Consider the following 20,439-nt stretch of genomic DNA (forward strand, 5'->3'; position numbering starts at 1 on the left):
ACTTCCCTGGTGGTCCAGTGGTAAAGAGTCCTCCTTACAATGCAGGGGACGCGGATTCGATCCCTGGTCAGGGAAGATCCCACATGCTGCGGGGCAACTAAGCCCGTGTATCACAACTACTGAGCTCGCGCACCTCAACTAGAGCCCGCGTGCCACAAACCACAGAGCTCGCGTGCCACAACTAGAGAGAGAAAACCACACGCCACAACTAGAGAGGAGCCCGCACGTCGCAACGAAAGATCCTGCGTGCCTCAATGAAGACTCAACGCAGCCATAAATAAGTAAATAAATAATCTTTAAAGAAAACGGGGAGGGGGGGAGGACCACTTAATGAACCAAACTCCATCTCTTTGCTAAGATTTGATGAATTTAACGGAGATATTAGAAAGATGTCAGGCTAATGTCTGAACCCACGTTTGAATCAAATTAAAGCTGTTAATATCTGCGGTCTCTGTCCCCTCTGCCTCCCCCGCCCCTCCAACAACCTGCAGCTGCCAGCACGCTGTAGCCCTGGTTACCTTTTGAAGACCGCGGTTTCTGTCTTGGCGTCCACAGTGAGGCTCAGAGTTTCCTTCACGCCGCCATTCATCACTGTCTCAGTTACCTTGTCTGTACTTTCTGCATCCTCCTCTCCATCAGAGCTGGCTTCCATGGCCACACTGCCTGGCGCTGAAAAGGACACACAGCTGAACGTCACGAACATCTGTGCAGACCCAGCCACCCAACGTTACCTCTACTGCTTGAAGAAGAAGGAAAGTGACATGATCTGCCTGTTGCTGCCTCTTAGCGATGCCCACAGGAGAGAAGCTGCGTGGGTTCCCCGCAGCGTAGGACCGGTGAGTCCCCCGGTCTCCCCAGCTACCTGCACACCCAACTTTCTCCCAGTCAACTCTCCTGCCCCTCATGTTCTCCAGTTCCCAGCGCAGGACGGGTGGTCGTATATTCTACAACCACAACCCACCAGAACCCAGTTCATGGTTTATCCATGCACCCTTCTCATTCATCCTTCTCCTCTCACTTGTCCCACACTTGGGTCCTATTCTTTTCATTTTTTAAAGTTACCTTTTTGTGGTTCCCTGTGGATTATTTCTTTGTTCTATAAGAGGGAGCCATGGGGCATACCGGTTATGAGTGTAGGCTCTGAAGTCAGACTTCCTGAATTCACACCCAGCCTTACCACCTTACCACTTACCAACCTCAGAGCCCAGGGCAAAGACACCAACCTATGCCTGAGTTTTCTTATCCACAAAATGGGGGTATTTGAAGCCACCTGTAGAACCGCTGAGGGACAAATTATGTCATCTATATATAGAATGTTTACAAAATACTAATTTCTGGGTTTATTAACTTCCTGCCCCTTGGGTCCTGTGCCCTCTACCTGTACCCTCATTTCCTTTCTAAGGACTGGCTTCTCCGTTTCCTCCACATACTATCCACGCCCACTCCTCGCCCCCTCACTAACCTCCGTGCTCTCCCCCCACCTCCCACGCCCCTCATCAGGTTGAAAATAGTTCAGGGCCTATGCAAGGAACAAGTGCATGTTTTGAAAAAGATAGCCACTGGATACCCTTGACCATTTCACCTAGTCACAAAGGTGGGAAGGAAATAAACCACCACAGAGCCTGAAATGTGCCCAGACATACACATATGCACCAAGAAAGCAAACTCCAAGGGACGAAAGAGCTGGGTGCAAGATGGGTTTGGAGCACACATGACTAGTTCTGGTTTTACTCACCCTGCGTGCTGTAAGCTAGGCCATTCATCCTTTCTGGGCCTGTTTCCTCTCCCGTCTTGAGGGAACCGAATGACTGGTAACTTAGATCCCTTACTGTTCTAGGATCAACATGCTGTGGTTCTGGCAAACATACACAACTTCTTTTCCTCAACAGCCCTGCTCACATCAGACCCACCATCTCATTTTCCTGGGTCCTTGGAGCCCCTGAACTTTTTTAAAAACCTGCTTTGTGGACAAAGACAACTTTTCCAATCTAGAAAACTCAGCATAAAGTTATAGTGTGAACCACCACCAAAGGAGCGGCCCACAGGCTGTGCCCCGGCGCTCTCTGCACCCACCTTCCGGCTGCACTGCCAGCGCAGCCACACTGGGCGCCAGCGGGCCCACTGGCTCCGTGCTGGTCTCCATTTCCACTGGAGAACTGCTCCTTAAAGAGTCTTTTGTACTTTTAGAAGAGAGAAAATTCAGAGGTTAGCAGTGGGAAACAGACATCAGTTATCATTATTCCCAAAAAACCTTTGAACATCAGTTGCAGTTCCACTGGGGGACACAGTTGGTTACAGACTCCAGTGAATGACACACAGATCTGAGCACAGACGGCGGCTGGGAGTAGCACATGAGTGTGGGTGGGCCGATATTCTGCTCAATCAGCAGGGCAGTCACACAGGGACTTCTCAGAGGTTTCTAGACAGTTTCAAAATGCCCCCAGCCCCTCATGGTCACATAATCACCAGGCTCCCGGGGCTGGCCCAGCAGTGCGTACGCTGTACAATATGAACCGTATCTACAGGGCCACTTTTACAAAAATCCTTATCACCTCAAGCCAAACTGCCTAGAGGGCCTGGCCCTCTTAATGATATTTAGTGAGAAAACACGGCCTGTGCACAAGGGCTTGTAAAGGTAAGCAAGGTGCTCTAACAACATTCTCAAGTAACCAGAAAAGCAAGAGCTGGAAACCTGACTGTCCTGCACTGGAAGAGTCAGTGAAGTAATTCATCATATTTTGGAGATATTTTCCATAAATCTCACTTTTATCTCTGAATAACGGCTCACTACTATTATTAGAGGTGCTATAAAGTCGCCTCTTTGGTTTGTCTGTAACGGTACATGCTAGTTCATAACAGTTTGTCTTCGTATCTTTTCCATTAGCAGTGACTGTTTAAAAACATCACTGGTTAGGATGGGGAAAGCAACGAAGTCTTTCAAATGGGGTGCTGGAGATTGATTGTTTTTCAGTAGATGAAATAAAACAACGTTAATCAAATCAAAGGAAGTCTAACAAGACATGAAGTCCATGTTTAATACTCAAATGCTGACAATATTATTCAGGAAAACTACAAAATGACAGGTTGCTGTTACTGAGAATTACAGCTAACAAGATTGACAGCCATACCTGTCACAGCCCTTAATTTACAGCACTAGACCAGCTACAAGCGAAATACAAGCTCGTATTGTCTATTCAATTCAAGATATAGTCTGCATTTTTCTGTAACATTCCACACTGAGGTGTCTGCCAGGAATTCTTTGGCTTCACCTTGTCCCCAAGCCTGTCCCGGCACCTCCGTCAGCACTGTGATGACTCGCTGGCCGTATCTCCCCAGGCTACTTTGCCATGATCTGCCCCTTTCCCAGTGCATCCTGGATGAAAGGAGGAGGACTGTTCTTCTTGTAACTCATAGCTGTGTCAATCCCTCCCCTGCTGATGCTCTATCTTGTTTAAGGCACTATATTCAACTTGGAAGAAAATCAAGGTGACCAACAGTGTCAACAACACCCATGGCATCCTCGGTTCTCCTGTGGAAAGCTTTAGAGAGCTGGTGCACGTGCTCACCTCAGGGAAGACGCGAACTCGGAAAAAGAAGCCCAGCCTGTCTCCTTAGTCGGCACTGGCTCCTCTGTGCTCCAGACGTCAGAGCCCACAGAGTCTAAGGGAGCACCGTGCGTTGTCTCCATGGGGACATCAAAGCTGGCTGACCAGCTGGGCGCTAAAAAGAGGGGAAGGATTTCATTTTGAGAATACCTCAGTAGTTTACTATAACACAAGTATTTTTCAAAAACAGATGTGCAATGATGAAAAGCCCACAGTTGTGGGCCAAGGGCACTCGAATACACCGTGGGTAGAAGCGGACATGGTACAGCCACTTGGAGGGCAGTTTGGTGACATCTACCCTATTATAAAACTGTGTGTTCCCTTTGATCCCTTGGCAATTCCTCTCTATGATTTTTTTCCAATAGAGATTATCACACAAGAATACAAAGCTACACATAAAAGAACACGTTGATGTTCATTTTTTAATTTTGACAAATGTACCAAGGTTATATTAACGTCGGGAGGAAGATGGGTGAAGGGTATACAGCTACTCCCTGACAACCTCTGCAACCTTTCTGTAAATCTAAAATTATTCCAAAATAAATAGTTTATTTTTTTTTAAAGAAAAGCATGCCGGCTATTCAACTGCAGTAAACTGGAAACAACCTTAATGCTTCCCAGTCCACGCCCGGCCACGCTCCACACTCATGCTTTCCACGGCCGCCCTGCAGTCTACTACCGTTAGCACAAACAACAGGAAGGCTTCCTGTGACATAATAAGGAATATGTGTTTGGTCTCTGACCACCCACCCCCCAAACCCTTGGAACCTCTGAAGTGACAGGCGGGTGCTGATGAGATGACTGGCGGCTGGGGGCTCCTGGACAGCCGCAGGGTGGGGGCCGGCGAGGGGCAACCAGGTGGCGAGAGGGTTGGAACTTTCAGACCTAGCCCACCACCCCTTCCCCCAACCTTCTGGAAGGGCAGAGGGGCTGGAAGTCAAGTTAATCACTAATGATCAATGACGTAATCGATCGTGCCCACTTAACGAGGTCCCCATGAAAACCCAAACCGCCGAACTTCAGAGCTTCCAGGGTGGCGACTCAGTGTCTGAAAACCTCACCTGCAACCTTAGAAGGGTCAATCTGACAGGCATTTTTGCCTGCCCGCCCTATGCAAAGTTCTAGACTCATTCCATCCAAGTCCAAGTTCCACTTCATAACTAAATTAGGCTACACAAAAATGACTTTCCTGTTGTTGTTACCATTCTGGGATATTCTTTCCCAGATTAGCTCCCTAGAATTAGTCTAACATTAAAAACTCAACAGTCCCGAAAACCACTGAAAGAAGCCACAGAGATCGCTGGGGATGGCGGAGGCTCTCCAAGTCAGGGGGGTGAGGCAGCTCAGAGCTCTAGGAGAGGAGCACCCCCCATTCCCCGGCCCCACCTCGACCCCTGTGGACCTGTCAGTGCAAAGGAAGCCCTTCCCAAGGAGCAGAGTCAGGAGGGCTGAGACCTGTAAGGCCGCACCCCATCGAGTAAGGGTGAATGGGACCTTCATCCAGGATGCTCCCCCTCCATCTCTCCCTGTCCCCACACCCAGCTCCAGCGTCACCATGACAGTGGTAGTGAGTCATACCAAGTGTGTGGTCTCTCTCCAAGTCACTTATCACCCACCCAGTGACCTCAAAGAACCACAGACTCTGAAATATTATTCAGCCTTAAAAAAGAAGAAAATCCTGCCATATGCTCCAACATGGATGACCCTGGAGGGCATCATGATAAGGGAAATACACCAGTCACAGAAGGACAAATACTCTGTGATTCCACTTAGATGAGGTCCCTAGAGGAGTCAGATTCACAGAGACGGAAGGTAGAATGGTGGCTGCCAAGGGCTGGGGCAGGGGGAATGGGGAGTGGTTACTTAATGGGTACAGCTTCAGCCCTGCAAGACAGAAAAGTTCTAGAGGATCTACTGCACAATAATGTGAATATCCTCAACACCACTGAACCGTACACGTGAACACACACACATTCTACAGCTAAAAGATCAGGGTCTCCAGCCTGTCTCTTTCTCGCTGCTGCCTGGCCCCTGTCCTGATCAGCCCTCGCCATTTCTCACATGTAATGGCGAGTCTCTTGCTGGTTTTCTTGTCTCCAGCGTGCCCTTTCTAATCCAGCTCTCACGCTGCTGCCCACAGTGATCATCTCCAAACAGATCAAATACTGTAATTCTTAGTAAAACCCTCAGGAGGAGGAGTACTGCCTTCAGGATAAAATTCTCCTCTGGCCTCTGGCCTCACCTCCACCACCTCACCCTTTTCTTGAGCTATATTAAACAGCTCTGCGCCTTCATTTGAGTTGCCTTCTGTGCAAACTGACTCATCCCTACTTGTCCTTATTATGCATCCCATTCTCTGGGAGGTCTCTGCAGGTTCCTGGGGTGAGCCGGCCCGCCGTCCTCATCACACTGGACGGTAAACCTCTCCATTTCGTCAATAGGTTCTAAGCTCCCGGCACACAGGAGGAACCTGATAAAGGCGCACTGATTTGAACGGTATCACGTCCTCGTGAAGAAGGTGAGCTGGAAAAGGAGAGGACAGAGGAGCTGTACTTCCTCTCTGGCTCTCCGTTTTCGGGTCTGTAACACATGGGATTTGCTGGATTACTGCTAAACTCTGAGGTTACGAGGAGGTTGAACCTGACCTCCAGAGCTGGGTTTCAGCCTCTGGAACTGAGTCATAAAAGGCCTTCCTGGGTAACAGGAAGCCCTTTCAGCCTTGAGGAAAGCCCTAGTAGCAACCCGCATGGCTCTTTCACAAAAAAATTTGTCTGGACTCTTAGAAGTTAACAGTATTTTTATAATGCCAGCTAACACAAGTCTTCTTAGCAAGCAGCAAAACATAAATAAGCACTTAGCTGGACAAGTTTTAGGATTACAGGGTTCATAAACAAACCGTGGAGAACCCATTCAATAACTGTTCGAGCTTTAAGGTGTTTCCTCTGGTTTAACTGCACTCCTGATTCTACAGATCAGTCTTTCCTCATCTTTCCAGAATCTACGGCCTTTCCCCTTTTGCTTTGGTACCCAGTCTCTGTAGCCAGAGGATGGACCTACCAGTGTGCTCTATCCTCTAGCCAGACTCACACAGAAGGTTTCCAAACCGTAAAGAGATGCTCTCCCATCAAAGGTGTAACTTGCTCCTTCCCTTAGGCCCGGTCCTTGAGACTTAAACCTTCAAGGGGACTCAAATGACAACATGTGCTTCAACTTAACTATTCCTTCAGAAGACATCTCAGATACTGTAGGCTATCTCCAACACACAGCGGCTGATACGGAAGAAGGCAACTTACGTTCATTCAGGTCTACCTCCATTTTATCCTCTGTGTTGGCGCTACTGGATTCAAACAAGTCTTGTTTTGCTCCATCTTCTTCTTCAGAGTCTGTACTTTCCTCACTGTCTGTACTCCCCGAGCTAAGGAAAAAAGGACCAAAATATTTAATGTTGCCTGTCGGCCACCAACTAAATCCAAAGAATTCAAAAGTCCTCCAACAACAAAAAGATCGTACTGCACTTCACCTGGATCCAATCTGCCCGTCATTCTGTTAAGACTGATCCTACTCTGGGTCTCCCGCTGTTCTCCCACTTGGGCTTTGCTCGAAGACACAGATCATAATCTAAACAACTGCATTGTTTGGAGGGTGCGTGGAGGTGTCCCCTGGTGGCGTGAATCTGCATTTCCCTAATTACCAAGGATGCTGAGCTTCTTCTCAAGCGCTCATCTTCTTTTCTCAAGTGTTCTTTTCACATCTTTAGCCTATTTTAAAAATTGGGTTGTCTTTTTTATTACTACAGAGTTACGAGAGTTCTTTATATGCTCTACACAGAAGTCTTTTATCAGATATATGATTTGCAAATGTTTTCTCTTGGGCGTATGCTTTGTCTTTTCATTCTCTTAATATTAAGTGTCTTTTGAAGAACAGAAGTGTTTAATTTTGATCATGTTTAACTTATCAAAATTTTCTTTCATGTATAGCACTTTTGGTGTTGTATCTTAGAAATCTTTGCCTAACCCAAGGTCACAAAGATTTTCCAGTATTAAGTTTTCTGGTTTTATGTCTTACATTTAGGCCTAAGATCCATTTTGGGTTAATGTGTATATACAGTAAGAGGTATGGACTAAGTTCATTTTTTTACATATAGATGTCCAACTGTTCCAGCACTATGTCTTCCAAAGACTATCCTTTTTCCACTGATCTGCTTTTGCACCTCCACCATGAATCAGATGTCTACATATGTGTGCAGGTCTACTTACGGGTTCTCTGTTCTGTCCCCCTGATCTATTCCCTTTCTTAATTACTGTACCTTGAAGTCAGGTAGTGTTAATACTCTAATGCTGTTCTTAATGAAAGTTGTTTTGGTTATTCTAGGTCCTTTGCATTTTCATATGAATTTAAAAATCAACTTGTCAACAGCTACCAAAAAAACCTGCTATGATTTTGTTTGGACTGCAATGAATCTAGATCAATCTGGGGAGAACTGGCATCTTAACAGTATTAAGTCTTCCAACTCTTCAACATTTATCAAGTCTTGATTTCTCTCAGCTGTTCTATAATTTTCAGTGTATGGCCCTTGCATGGCTTTTGTCAGATTTAACTCTATATATTTAATATTTTGATGCTGTGAATAGTACTGTTTAGTAATTTTAATTCTAATTGTTGGCTGCAGTATGTAAAAATACAATTATATTGATCCAAGATTGTGCAATCTTGCTAAACGCACTTTATTGTTCTGGTAGTCTTTTCGTAGATTACAACACATTTTCTACATAGATAGTAACATTGTCTATGAACAAAGGTAATTTTACCTTTTCCTTTCCAGTCTAGAAACCATTTATTTCTTTTTCTTGACTTACTGCACTGGCTAGAACCTCCAGCACAATATTGAAAAGCAGCGGTAAGAACAGATATCCTTGTTTTGTTCCTGACCTTGGGGGGAAATCATTCAGTCTTTTACCATTAAGTATGATGCTCACTGTAGGTTGACTGGAGAAGCTTTAAACAAGTTGAAGAAATTCTCTTCTATCTCCAGTTTGCTGAGCATTCCTATCAGGAATAGATGTTGGATTCAGCCACATGCCTTCTCAATGATTTTCAAATGTTAAACCAACTCTGCATTGCTGGAATAAACCTTGCATGGTCATGACGTATCGTTGCATTTATTTGCTCTAATTTTTAAAGGAGTTTCTGTACCTACGTTCATGAGAATAATAGGCCACTTTTCTCTTCATACCATGTAATGCAATGCCAGCTTTTGGTATCAAGTTACAATGATGTGGCTTCATAGCATGAGATGGGTACTATTCCTTCCTTTTGAATTTTCTGGAAGCTTTTGTACAAAGTGGTGTTATTTCTTCCTGAAATGTTTGGTAGAATTCACCAAAGAGAAACCATCTGGACCTTGAGTTTTTCTGTGTGTATGTGGGAAGTTTTATACTAAAAATTCAACTTCTTTGATACAGGACAACTCGGGTCATTGTGTTTTGCTTGAGATTTGGTAGTTTGTGCCTTTTAAAGATCATCTAAGTTGTCAGATTTATTGGCATAGAGTTGCTCCTAATATTCCTTATTACCCTTTTAGTATCTGTAGAATCTGTAGTGATGTCATCTCTCTTGTTCCTCGTATTAATAATGTGTATCTTCTCTTTTTTCCTTGACCATTCTGTCTAGAGGTATATCAGTTTTATTAATCTTCTCAAGGAACAACTTTTAGTCATGACTCATTGATTACAATGATTTTCCCTACTGTTTTTCTGTTTTGTATTTCTAGTCATTTCTTAAGGTGGAAGTTGAGGTCACTGATTTGACTTGTTTCTTCTTTTTTAATGTAAGCAGTTAGTGCTAAAAATGATCCTTTAAGTACTGTTGCAGTTGCAAGGTCCAAATCCTGATATACTGTATTTTCATTTTCTCTCAATTCAAAGTACTGTGCAACTTCCCCTGTGATTTTTTAAATGTTTCTTTTTGGTTAAGATTGATTGACTGATTATTTATTCATTTATTTAATTTATTTATTTTTGGCTGCACTGGGTCTTAGTTGCAGCACATGGGATATTCGTTGAGGTATGCAGGCTCTTTGCTGCAGCATGTGGGCTTCTCTCTAGTTGTGGTGTGCAGGCTCCAGGGCACGTGGGCTCTGTTGTTGTGGCGTGTGGGGTTCCAGAGCACATGGGCTCTGTAGTTTGCGGTAGGCAGGCTCTCTAGCTGAGGTGCACGAGCTCAGTAGGTGTGGCGCACAGGCTTAGTTGCCCCGTGGCATGTGGGATCTTAGTTTCCTGACCAGGGATCGAACCCGCGTCCCCTGCATTGTAAAGCAGATTCTTTACCACTGGACCACCAGGGAAGTCCCTCCCCTGTGATTTTTTTCTTTAACTCATGTGTTATTTGTTTCCACATATTTGGAGATTTTCTAGAGATCTGTTACTGATTTCTAATTTAATTCCATTGGGGTCAGACAAGTGTATTTTGTATGACTTGAAACCTTTTTACTGAGACTTGCTTTATGGCCCAAATATGATCTCTCTTGGTAAATATTTCATGTATACTTGAATATATTTACTGGGAGAGGTGTACTGAAATATCTGAATATAATTGTGGAATATGCCTATTTCTCTTCACAGTTCTATCAGTTTTTGCTTGCTCTATTTTGAAGCCCTGTTATTAGATATGTAGACATTTACAACTGGCATTATGTCCTTCCAATAACCCCTTTATGACCTTTCCTTTGAAATCTACTTTAATATTAATATAGATCCCTCTACCTTTAATTTTAACCTGTTTAAAGTTTTTTTTTAATTTAAGTTTTTAAATAATTTATTTCCCATCTGCAGCATAAATCAGGCTTTTTTTTTTTTTGGCGGTACGCGGGCCTCTCACGGTTGTGACCTCTCCCGCTGCGGAGCACAGGCTCCGGACACGCAGACTCAGCGGCCACGGCTCACGGGCCCAGCCGCTCCGCGGCATGTGGGATCTTCCCGGACCGGAGCACGAACCCGTGTCCCCTGCATCGGCAGGCGGACTCTCAACCACTGCACCACCAGGGAAGCCCAGGCCTTATTTTTTTATCCAGTGTGACAAGCTCTGCATTGTAACTGGGGTTTTTGGATAGAGTGAATTTTAAAAATGAGGGGGAGAGGGGAGAGACTGGGTTGATCCCAGTGGGTATCAAATGACATGACTCTGTCTCCCCAAGTTAAATTAACTTTTAGAAACAACTTTTCCCTCCCCCGGGGAAACTTTCAGTCTTTTGTAAGAAACAACACGTAACTCAGCTGCTGCTCTTGTTACTGGTAAGGGGACACTTACTCAAAGCACGAGATGACTACATCCCTCAGCATCCCTGCCTGATAAGAACTGGCTGCGTCACAACATCTCATGAATGATGTCTACACACTTCGAGCATTTTCAAGTAGATTACCTTGATTTGTTCACACTGCAGACAAGTGCAGTGGCACCAACTCACATCAATTTACAAGGGCATTTCTGATCATGACCAAAGCACTGATCTCTAGGTCAGACATATATGTTTGGAGAGGTTACAATGTGCGTCCCCTAATAATCATTTGCTTTGTGCACTGGATACTATTACTACTATAACGAACTTTTTTTCACCTTGATCGTCTTTGGGATTCTGGTGTAAATGCAATGTGCTTTTCCTCCCAGATATCTTCCTCATCAGAGCCACCATCATCAAACTGCTGTATTCTTTCCTTACAACATGCTTCAAACAAGGCAATATTTCCCTACATAAAAAAAGAGAGAGAAAATCAGTTTTAAAATCAAGTTATTTTCCGCAAAAGTTACCAATGTAAATCATCTTCTTCTATATCCTTTAAAAAAAAACTGTGTCTATCACATACACCAAGATAAAATGTAAGCATCTAATGTCAGCTTCTGTGTAAGTAGCAACAGAAAGTTCCCCCCAAAAGACTGGCTTCAAAACTAGCATACAAGAAACTGAGACTGTCTACATATACTCACTTTCATCTGGTGAAAGCACCATTTTAATTCTAAGAGCCTCCCTGGCCCACCTACCTAAGATGCAGCCCAGACCTACCCTAACACAAAGAGCTCTTCTTTTACCGGGCCAGCTAAGCAGTGATGAGTGTCATGGTCCAATCGGTTAGTTTCTAACTTATCACAACAGCAGATAAACCACTGGTCTCTCATGTTAAGTGACATAAAAATCAACATTGTGCCCATTCAAATGACACTAATCCTGTGTCAATCTGCTGATGTGGTTGGCTTGGCGTTTCAGAACCGCCTGGCGATGAGAGGCTGGCCCTGATCTAGCCCAAGTTTCGCTCCTGGTGACATTCAGCAGATGTAAGAGGCAGCAGGCTGGAGTCAAACAGCAGTCTTTGAAGCTCAATATCTACACTGGTGTTATTAGCCCTGTCACATCTTAAACCAGGGTTGCAAATTCACATGCCCACAGGGGCCAGGCAGGTCATGTGAGTGGCTGAAGTCACAGCAATCTGAGACAAAGTTTCCTAGGGCGTAGGGGTCCCAGTGCACACAGCTCTCGCAGGCAGGCTCTGAGAGAACCCCATTCCCACTTGTCCATCTCACGTATGCCTTGTTACTCGCGACAGGCCTAAATACTTACACTTTCATTTGTGTTGAGAGTGAAGTTGATGTCTGATACCCGATCAAAAGAAACACTGTAAACAAATGTAAGTGCAAGGAGAGTTAATTATCTACAGACCCAGAGACAGCATTCGTGAAATTCTCCAAATTTAAAATACTTACACTAGCATTAAAATCTGTTAAGTAACAACAAACTCTGCTTGCATTAAATGATACCTCCTCCCTTGGTATAAGGAATTTACACAGGATGGGAAGGCTGGAATGGAAGCCTCTTGCGACATAATAAACACACCCTCGAAGCCTTTCTATAAAAGATTTTTAACATCCATGGTAGAAACCATGGTTCCATGGGCCATACTTCATAACCCCAAAAAGGTTATTTGCAAAGAAGAAATAGGTCAAAGTACGAAAAAGGTCACAGAAGCTGTCAGACCCTGAACTTTCTCCAGGTAGAGTCAAATTCATACATAAAACACAGATACCCCTGAAATCTTATGCTATAATATGGCATAGTTAGGAAGAAAGTAGGGAGTTAAAGAATTCAGAGCCTATTAAACAATTTTTGAGTAGGTGGGACTATTTTATAATCCTTAAAAGATCTGTTCTCATCAAACATTATTCCAAATACCCAGTACAAATTCTAAAGAGACTATGGATTCCTAACTAGTAACTTTTTTTTTTTTGGCGGTACGCGGGCCTCTCACCGTCGTGGTCCCTCCCGCCGCGGAGCACAGGCCCTGGACGCGCAGGCCCAGCAGCCACGGCCCACGGGCTCAGCCGCTCCGTAGCATGCAGGATCCTCCTGGACCAGGGCACGAACCCGTGTCCCCTGCACCGGCAGGTGGACTCTCAACCGCTGCGCCACCAGGGAAGTCCCTAACTAGTAACTCTTAATAAATGAGTCCAGACAGACAAATGCTGAGATGCCACATGGGGGAACTTGCGGGTTCTGGTGTGAGCGCTCCTGGGGTACAGACACAAACACCGAGTCCTTGCTCTTTCTGGATTTAAATGAGCCGATTCTTAGGGCAGCTGACAGCCTTCAACTACTGCTCTACTTACAGTGGAGCCTCCAGGCCCCTGTGCCAACACAGCATGTTGTTTGGCACAATTAGAGTGTGATGGAAAAAGTCTTTTAGCTTCTCACCTGCCATAAACTGCAACTTATGACAAACAACAGCCTCCACTGGCTGTAGTTCAACCAACTACTGAGCATCTACTGCTAGTGGGGAACCCTGAGAGATGCTGGGTGTTGGTGACCATCATCAGGGAGCCCCTGTGAGAGAGAACTTGGCTGGTGAGCTGTAACACCCCTCTTGTAAATACTTCATTTATAAATACCTCTCATTTCCCAAGGTCAGATGCTAGAACATTTGTTTTCGTCTCTGGGGATGGCCCACACATCTTCTTTCCATTAATTCTGCACATTACCCATAATCCCCATTTCTATGCTCCTCTTTCCCTGACTGCAGAATGAATGAACTTACGGCCTGGCTCTCGGGCGGAAAAGCCCCAACTCTGCCTTCTGGTTAGTCAGCTAGAGAAAATACACATGGGGTAGAGCTGCTCAGCCATAATATGATACCCCATTCACTGTGTGCTGTAAAAGAACCACACCTGCTCAAGCCAGGTAACTAGGTAACCGACATAGGGATTAACTACTTTAGATGATGCGATCTAGCACTAAAACCTCCAAGAGAACGACGACTTGAGTTCCTGCACCTAATACAAATAAACCTCTGTGAAAGATGTCAGGCCCAAGGGCAAGCCTGCTCTGTGGGAGTGACGTTCTATCCCTACATGTTGTCTGGGTGCTTCAGGCTGATAGGCTGGAACTAAAGGAACACTTGGAGGGCAGGCTCCTCCCAACTCACGAATGCAAAAGGGTTCCAAGAATCCAGGAGAACCAGAACGTCTCACAAAGAGCAGGAGTGTAGGAGACAGTTATGCAAACAGAAGACATACTCACTTGCCAATGTCATCTTGATCTGCAAACTTCTCATCGTTGAAGCCAAACTGGTCAATAAAATTGGACGTCATTTGTTGCATCTGATAATCAGAAAAGGCCTGGCAACCCCAGGACCAGTGACAGTGATACAGTGATTCTAACGACATTCTACATACTATTTGCTCATTTGTTTTCCAGAAATCATCTTATTTATATAGCCATAGGGCCTAAAAAGTTGGTGTGTTTTTCTAAAAAAAAAAAAAAATCAAATAATTTCAGACACGATTTACCCCAAAAAGGAAATGTTTGGAATTTGGTCCATAAATTATTCGAATGCACATGTCATGTAAGAAATGTCAAGTGACCACTGACCTCTATTCCAAATTATCTTTAGAGAGAGGTTTGGGTCTAGTTCAAAAGCGTGATCAAGTGACATGTGACAGTCTGAAATTATAAGGTGTATCAGTCACCTCTGAACACAACCAACCTCATCGTAAGATCCAAGCAATGGTAACCACCCACCCTCCCTCTTTGCATCTCCCCACCCACAGGCCACTACAGCAACATGGCACCAGAGGAAAGATGACTAATAATCAGTCACAACCCTGCAGCGCGCTGCTCAGGGACACTTCATTTTCTTAAACAAGATTTAAGGCTCAGAGGCTAGGAAGAGTAGAAAAGTGACTACTATCCTACCTGCCTTAGAGAGAGGACAGAAAGTTAAAACACTGATCCAAAATCACTCTGAAAAGCCTACAACACTGAAAGACCCATGCAGGAGTCGGCTCTTGTTTACTACACCGTTTCTAGAGAGCACCAGGCTCACTTGGGTTCTCTTAGGCAAGAAAGGGGGAATGTGAAAACGGACTCCACAAAAATGTTGCTATTCTAATTTCAAACAACAAGCAGGCCCACGGGAACAAGCGAGGTCAGCAAACGTGTTCCATGTTCTCAATCAGGAGTAAAGAACAGATGAAGATATGCAAGTGCCACTCCTCACTCTGCCCCGAGCAATAAATATGGAGACAAATAACGTGCGTGCTGCCCACGGACAGAGCTGTGTACGGACCTCGTGGAGGCACAAGCAGCAGCTGGCAGCTGAACTAAAAGCGTCGCTCCTGAGGCCACTACTGGGAAGGCCAAGTTCTCCTCGGTTCTCCATCTGAGCAGAGCCCACGGACTCTACCCTGCAGACAAACACTGCAGAAATGCCTCTGCCGTTAATTCCTGATTATTCATTCTGGTGGCAGGGAATTATGGCATGGATAATCCAAATAGTGGATAATTTAAAAATAAACCTTATATTTGGCTTTGGAAGGCATCTTTTCCTTAGGTCTAAAAAATGCTGCATCTAGTTTACCGAGAACCTAAAACCTCAATTTTCTCTACCTCAATACCCACCACCCCTCTGTTCACTCTCACACTTTCCCGCTGCTCCCTTCCTTGCCCAAAGAGACAATACTACATGAGCACATGAGCACTTGGGGCCAGCCCCCAAGGGGTGCATTTGGTAAGGCACACCAAAGCTGTGGGAGTTCGGGTGAAAGCAGAACGGTAGGGACAAGTTCTGGGAGGCTGGGCTGAGTTTTGGACATACGAATATAAAATATCGTAAGTAGGAAGAAACCAACTTGTCTGAATTGCTTTATCTTTTATAAGGTATGATGCATGGTTGGTAGCTTCAAAGGTGTGGCAAAGAATCACGAAGTCCTTCTTCCGAGCAAGCAGTATAAGCCAGGCTCTGAGTTTATTGACAGATTAGAAATTTGGCTGCACAAGGGGAAAAGGTCCTTTTCAACTGTTTTGATTCTTTTTTTTTTCTTCTTTTTCTTTAAATGTTTTATACTTCTAGAGATCATACTGTAAATCTTTTGGGTGTAAAAGGGAAGAAGTATTCCCAAAAGTATTCCTTTAAATGCTTCATAACAGAATGCAAATACTAAGTGTATTATAAATACATGTGTGAATGCATACATGTACAAACATATAGATACATACACAGATACACATAAACATGCGCACACATATAAAGTTGGTTTTTTTTTCTAAAAAAAAAAAAAAATCAAATAATTTCAGACACGATTTACCCCAAAAAGGAAATGTTTGGAATTTGGTCCATAAATTATTCGAATGCACATGTCATGTAAGAAATGTCAAGTGACCACTGACCTCTATTCCAAATTATCTTTAGAGAGAGGTTTGGGTCTAGTTCAAAAGCGTGATCAAGTGACATGTGACAGTCTGAAATTATAAGGTGTATCAGTCACCTCTGAACACAACCAACCTCATCGTAAGATCCAAGCAATGGTAACCACCCACCCTCCCTCTTTGCATCTCCCCACCCACAGGCCACTACAGCAACATGGCACCAGAGGAAAGATGACTAATAATCAGTCACAACCCTGCAGCGCGCTGCTCAGGGACACTTCATTTTCTTAAACAAGATTTAAGGCTCAGAGGCTAGGAAGAGTAGAAAAGTGACTACTATCCTACCTGCCTTAGAGAGAGGACAGAAAGTTATAACACTGATCCAAAATCACTCTGAAAAGCCTACAACACTGAAAGACCCATGCAGGAGTCAGCTCTTGTTTACTACACCGTTTCTAGAGAGCACCAGGCTCACTTGGGTTCTCTTAGGCAAGAAAGGGGGAATGTGAAAACGGACTCCACAAAAATGTTGCTATTCTAATTTCAAACAACAAGCAGGCCCACGGGAACAAGCGAGGTCAGCAAACGTGTTCCATGTTCTCAATCAGGAGTAAAGAACAGATGAAGATATGCAAGTGCCACTCCTCACTCTGCCCCGAGCAATAAATATGGAGACAAATAACGTGCGTGCTGCCCACGGACAGAGCTGTGTACGGACCTCGTGGAGGCACAAGCAGCAGCTGGCAGCTGAACTAAAAGCGTCGCTCCTGAGGCCACTACTGGGAAGGCCAAGTTCTCCTCGGTTCTCCATCTGAGCAGAGCCCACGGACTCTACCCTGCAGACAAACACTGCAGAAATGCCTCTGCCGTTAATTCCTGATTATTCATTCTGGTGGCAGGGAATTATGGCATGGATAATCCAAATAGTGGATAATTTAAAAATAAACCTTATATTTGGCTTTGGAAGGCATCTTTTCCTTAGGTCTAAAAAATGCTGCATCTAGTTTACCGAGAACCTAAAACCTCAATTTTCTCTACCTCAATACCCACCACCCCTCTGTTCACTCTCACACTTTCCCGCTGCTCCCTTCCTTGCCCAAAGAGACAATACTACATGAGCACATGAGCACTTGGGGCCAGCCCCCAAGGGGTGCATTTGGTAAGGCACACCAAAGCTGTGGGAGTTCGGGTGAAAGCAGAACGGTAGGGACAAGTTCTGGGAGGCTGGGCTGAGTTTTGGACATACGAATATAAAATATCGTAAGTAGGAAGAAACCAACTTGTCTGAATTGCTTTATCTTTTATAAGGTATGATGCATGGTTGGTAGCTTCAAAGGTGTGGCAAAGAATCACGAAGTCCTTCTTCCGAGCAAGCAGTATAAGCCAGGCTCTGAGTTTATTGACAGATTAGAAATTTGGCTGCACAAGGGGAAAAGGTCCTTTTCAACTGTTTTGATTCTTTTTTTTTTCTTCTTTTTCTTTAAATGTTTTATACTTCTAGAGATCATACTGTAAATCTTTTGGGTGTAAAAGGGAAGAAGTATTCCCAAAAGTATTCCTTTAAATGCTTCATAACAGAATGCAAATACTAAGTGTATTATAAATACATGTGTGAATGCATACATGTACAAACATATAGATACATACACAGATACACATAAACATGCGCACACATATTTGCATTGTCTCTCTTCATCTATGGAGGGAGATATATAGCTGCTGACAGACACAGCCTCCACGTAGTAACGCAGAGGAAAAGAAAACCAACAAACCGTAGTCCTCATTAGCTCTGAGTCTACTGTAGCTTCTAGGAAGATAAAGCCAGCAAAGAACTTAGGTCTCAAGGCTGACTTTGACTAATAAAGCCATCAAGGCTTACTAAACCCACGTAAGTGAGGACTGCTACTGTACTCTATTGGAGCTTAGAAAAGTGTTCTGGACGCTGAGAAAATCCAAATCTGGAAAGCACCAGACAGTTGTGCGATTATTAAAAACTTTTAATTATGCAAAAAAGGGAAAAAAAAAAAAAAAACCCACACGTCTCAGAACTGTCATCCTGGCCAAAGCCAGGGACTGTTCAAGTCACTGAGAAGGGAGCCCACCGCTTTCTTAAGTAAATCTCTTGGGTGGACCCACCTGGGCAACAGAAAGTCCCCGTCCACAGACCTGACGGCCTATGAACAAGCCTGTTGAGGACAGGGGCAGCGGGAGTGGTGTCCATCCTTGGCAGCCAGCCCTAGTTCTTCAGACACCACACGAGGAAGACCTCCTCACCCTTTACCCTGTGAGGCAGCCTTAGGAGGAGGAAGAGTCAAGCTCCAGAGGTGAGGAAGCCAGAAGGGACACCAAAGCTGTGAGCACGCCCCGAGCCAAGTATGCCCCCCCCCAAGTCTGTTAAGTGAGCTGCCCTAAGCTCCCTGTACTCGGGCATTAGCAACAGACCTAGCTTTAAATGTGAATGAGAACCTCAAATTGATATATATAAACTGATTTGATTATAAAGGAGACCAGCATGAAAGTCTTACATTAACCTAGATTTGTATTCTTAAATTCAGAAAAAAATGCTTGGAGTATGTTTATTTTCAAAATGATCCATGACTGGCGTATAGTTTAAACATGCAAAGAAAAGTTTACTGGAAGGCTGTCAATCAGAAAAGAGTAATTATTCTTCCTCCTTTTAGAGCGTTACATAAAGTGGATAAAACCCACAGGTACAGCGGCCTGGTGTTAAGGCAGTTTGGTGACTGGGCTTGCTTTATATGCACATCAGCAGTCAAAGCAAAAAAATGTTAGAAAATTCTCCCCAGAAAAGCTATGACCCTGTAACCAGATTTCAAGAGATGTAAGGGAATCCACTTTCCTGGTACCAAAACGTCACCAGTACCCGATTAAATCAGTTGCCCGGAAGTTCCGAGTTTATTAGCTTGTTTACAAATAGATGTTTAAGGGCATTCTTTTTCTTAAAGCTATTCGCCAGATCAAAATCATCTTGAAAATGTACACTGTACACCATCAATTTTCTTTGTAGGGGTGGAGCAATGTGTAGCACTGGGGTTCAGACCAGGACGAGGGGACTAATTCAATACTGCCCAGGCGCTCCAGGGTCGGGCAAGGATTGCTCAAAGGCATGAGGGCTCACAGTGAGCCAGCTGGGCCTACGGGGTGGCCACTGCTGCCGGACAGCAAGCCAAGGTGAGAGGTGGCAATGAGGCCCTGCTGCTTGACAGCTCCCGCCCCTCTCCTCGGGAGGCTGGCTTCCAAAGGGCAGTGTCAAGAATCAAGAGAAGCCTGCCAGCCACCAAAATGCTACCTCAGGCCTAGCCTGAAAACATGAATGTTAAATTGCCTTAGTACCAAACCAAGAGACTGCTTAGCTCAACCTACACCAGAGTGTGTCAGTCTACTTGGACGCCGAAAGGCAAGGCCAGCGTAAGCATCAGAAGCTTCATCCTGGCCTTGGTAGAAGGGGCTTAAAGATGGAGAAAAAAGAAGCTAAGCAACATTCAGTGCCAGGTGGGAAGGTGACTACGTCAATTCCATTGCCACACCAAATCAACCGACAGGCCAAGACCTGGTCCTGACTAAGGGCAACTTCTTCATACGAAGAGCTGATAACTTTCAAAGGGGCTTCTCTATTTAGCTCCCAAACCTGATACCCAGTGGAGAGAGTGAAATCATTCCTCACCTCCCCAAGAACCACCAATGGATGATAAATCAGCACATTTATTTCTATATCCTGCTCTCTGCCCCACAAAGATTACCAGCAGCTGATAAAAGCCATGAATTTGGGAACAGGACAGGGTGGCAATGAATTGCTTCAATTACCACTTCACTTAGATGTCACTACACAATTTAAGATATTGGAAACACGTAAGCCATCTGGGGTTCAGGGATATTGTGAGAGTTACTTTCACTGACGTTGAACAAGTCTTCGTGCTCTTATCCACAGACCTCTACTGCAGGAACTGTCTACTGTGCAGGTCTGCGTAATGAGCACGTCTGAGGCGCTTACTGAACTGTTCAGTTCATTCAAGTCTCCTGAAAATTTACCGGCCTCATCACTATTATCAGATCTGAAGAAACATTCCCTGGAATTACAATCAACATAAACCTTCCTCTCATGTACCCAACGCTTCCTCTTTTAAATGT

General features: G+C 44.6%; 1 protein-coding gene across 10 annotated transcripts in view; it reads right to left on the minus strand.

Annotated features, from left to right (window-relative positions):
- PPP6R3 (protein phosphatase 6 regulatory subunit 3) overlaps nt 1-20,439 on the minus strand; it is a 128,057-nt gene that overhangs the window by 11,221 nt on the left and 96,397 nt on the right. For 6 of the 10 annotated variants that reach the window (XM_024748902.1, XM_024748903.1, XM_024748910.1 and 3 more), the window contains 7 exons: nt 14,164-14,261; nt 12,214-12,268; nt 11,217-11,347; nt 6,899-7,020; nt 3,567-3,720; nt 2,074-2,180; nt 519-669 (listed from right to left, as the gene is read on the minus strand). In XM_024748902.1, coding sequence (XP_024604670.1) covers nt 519-669; nt 2,074-2,180; nt 3,567-3,720; nt 6,899-7,020; nt 11,217-11,347; nt 12,214-12,268; nt 14,164-14,261 — 818 coding nt within the window. The remainder of the gene's footprint in view (nt 1-518; nt 670-2,073; nt 2,181-3,566; nt 3,721-6,898; nt 7,021-11,216; nt 11,348-12,213; nt 12,269-14,163; nt 14,262-20,439) is intronic. The other 4 variants (XM_024748908.1, XM_024748909.1, XM_024748905.1 and 1 more) reach the window with 2 other exon arrangements.

This window comes from Neophocaena asiaeorientalis, unplaced genomic scaffold (genome assembly GCF_003031525.2).
Source record: "Neophocaena asiaeorientalis asiaeorientalis breed wild unplaced genomic scaffold, Neophocaena_asiaeorientalis_V1.1 scaffold43, whole genome shotgun sequence".
Lineage (NCBI taxonomy): Eukaryota > Metazoa > Chordata > Mammalia > Artiodactyla > Phocoenidae > Neophocaena > Neophocaena asiaeorientalis.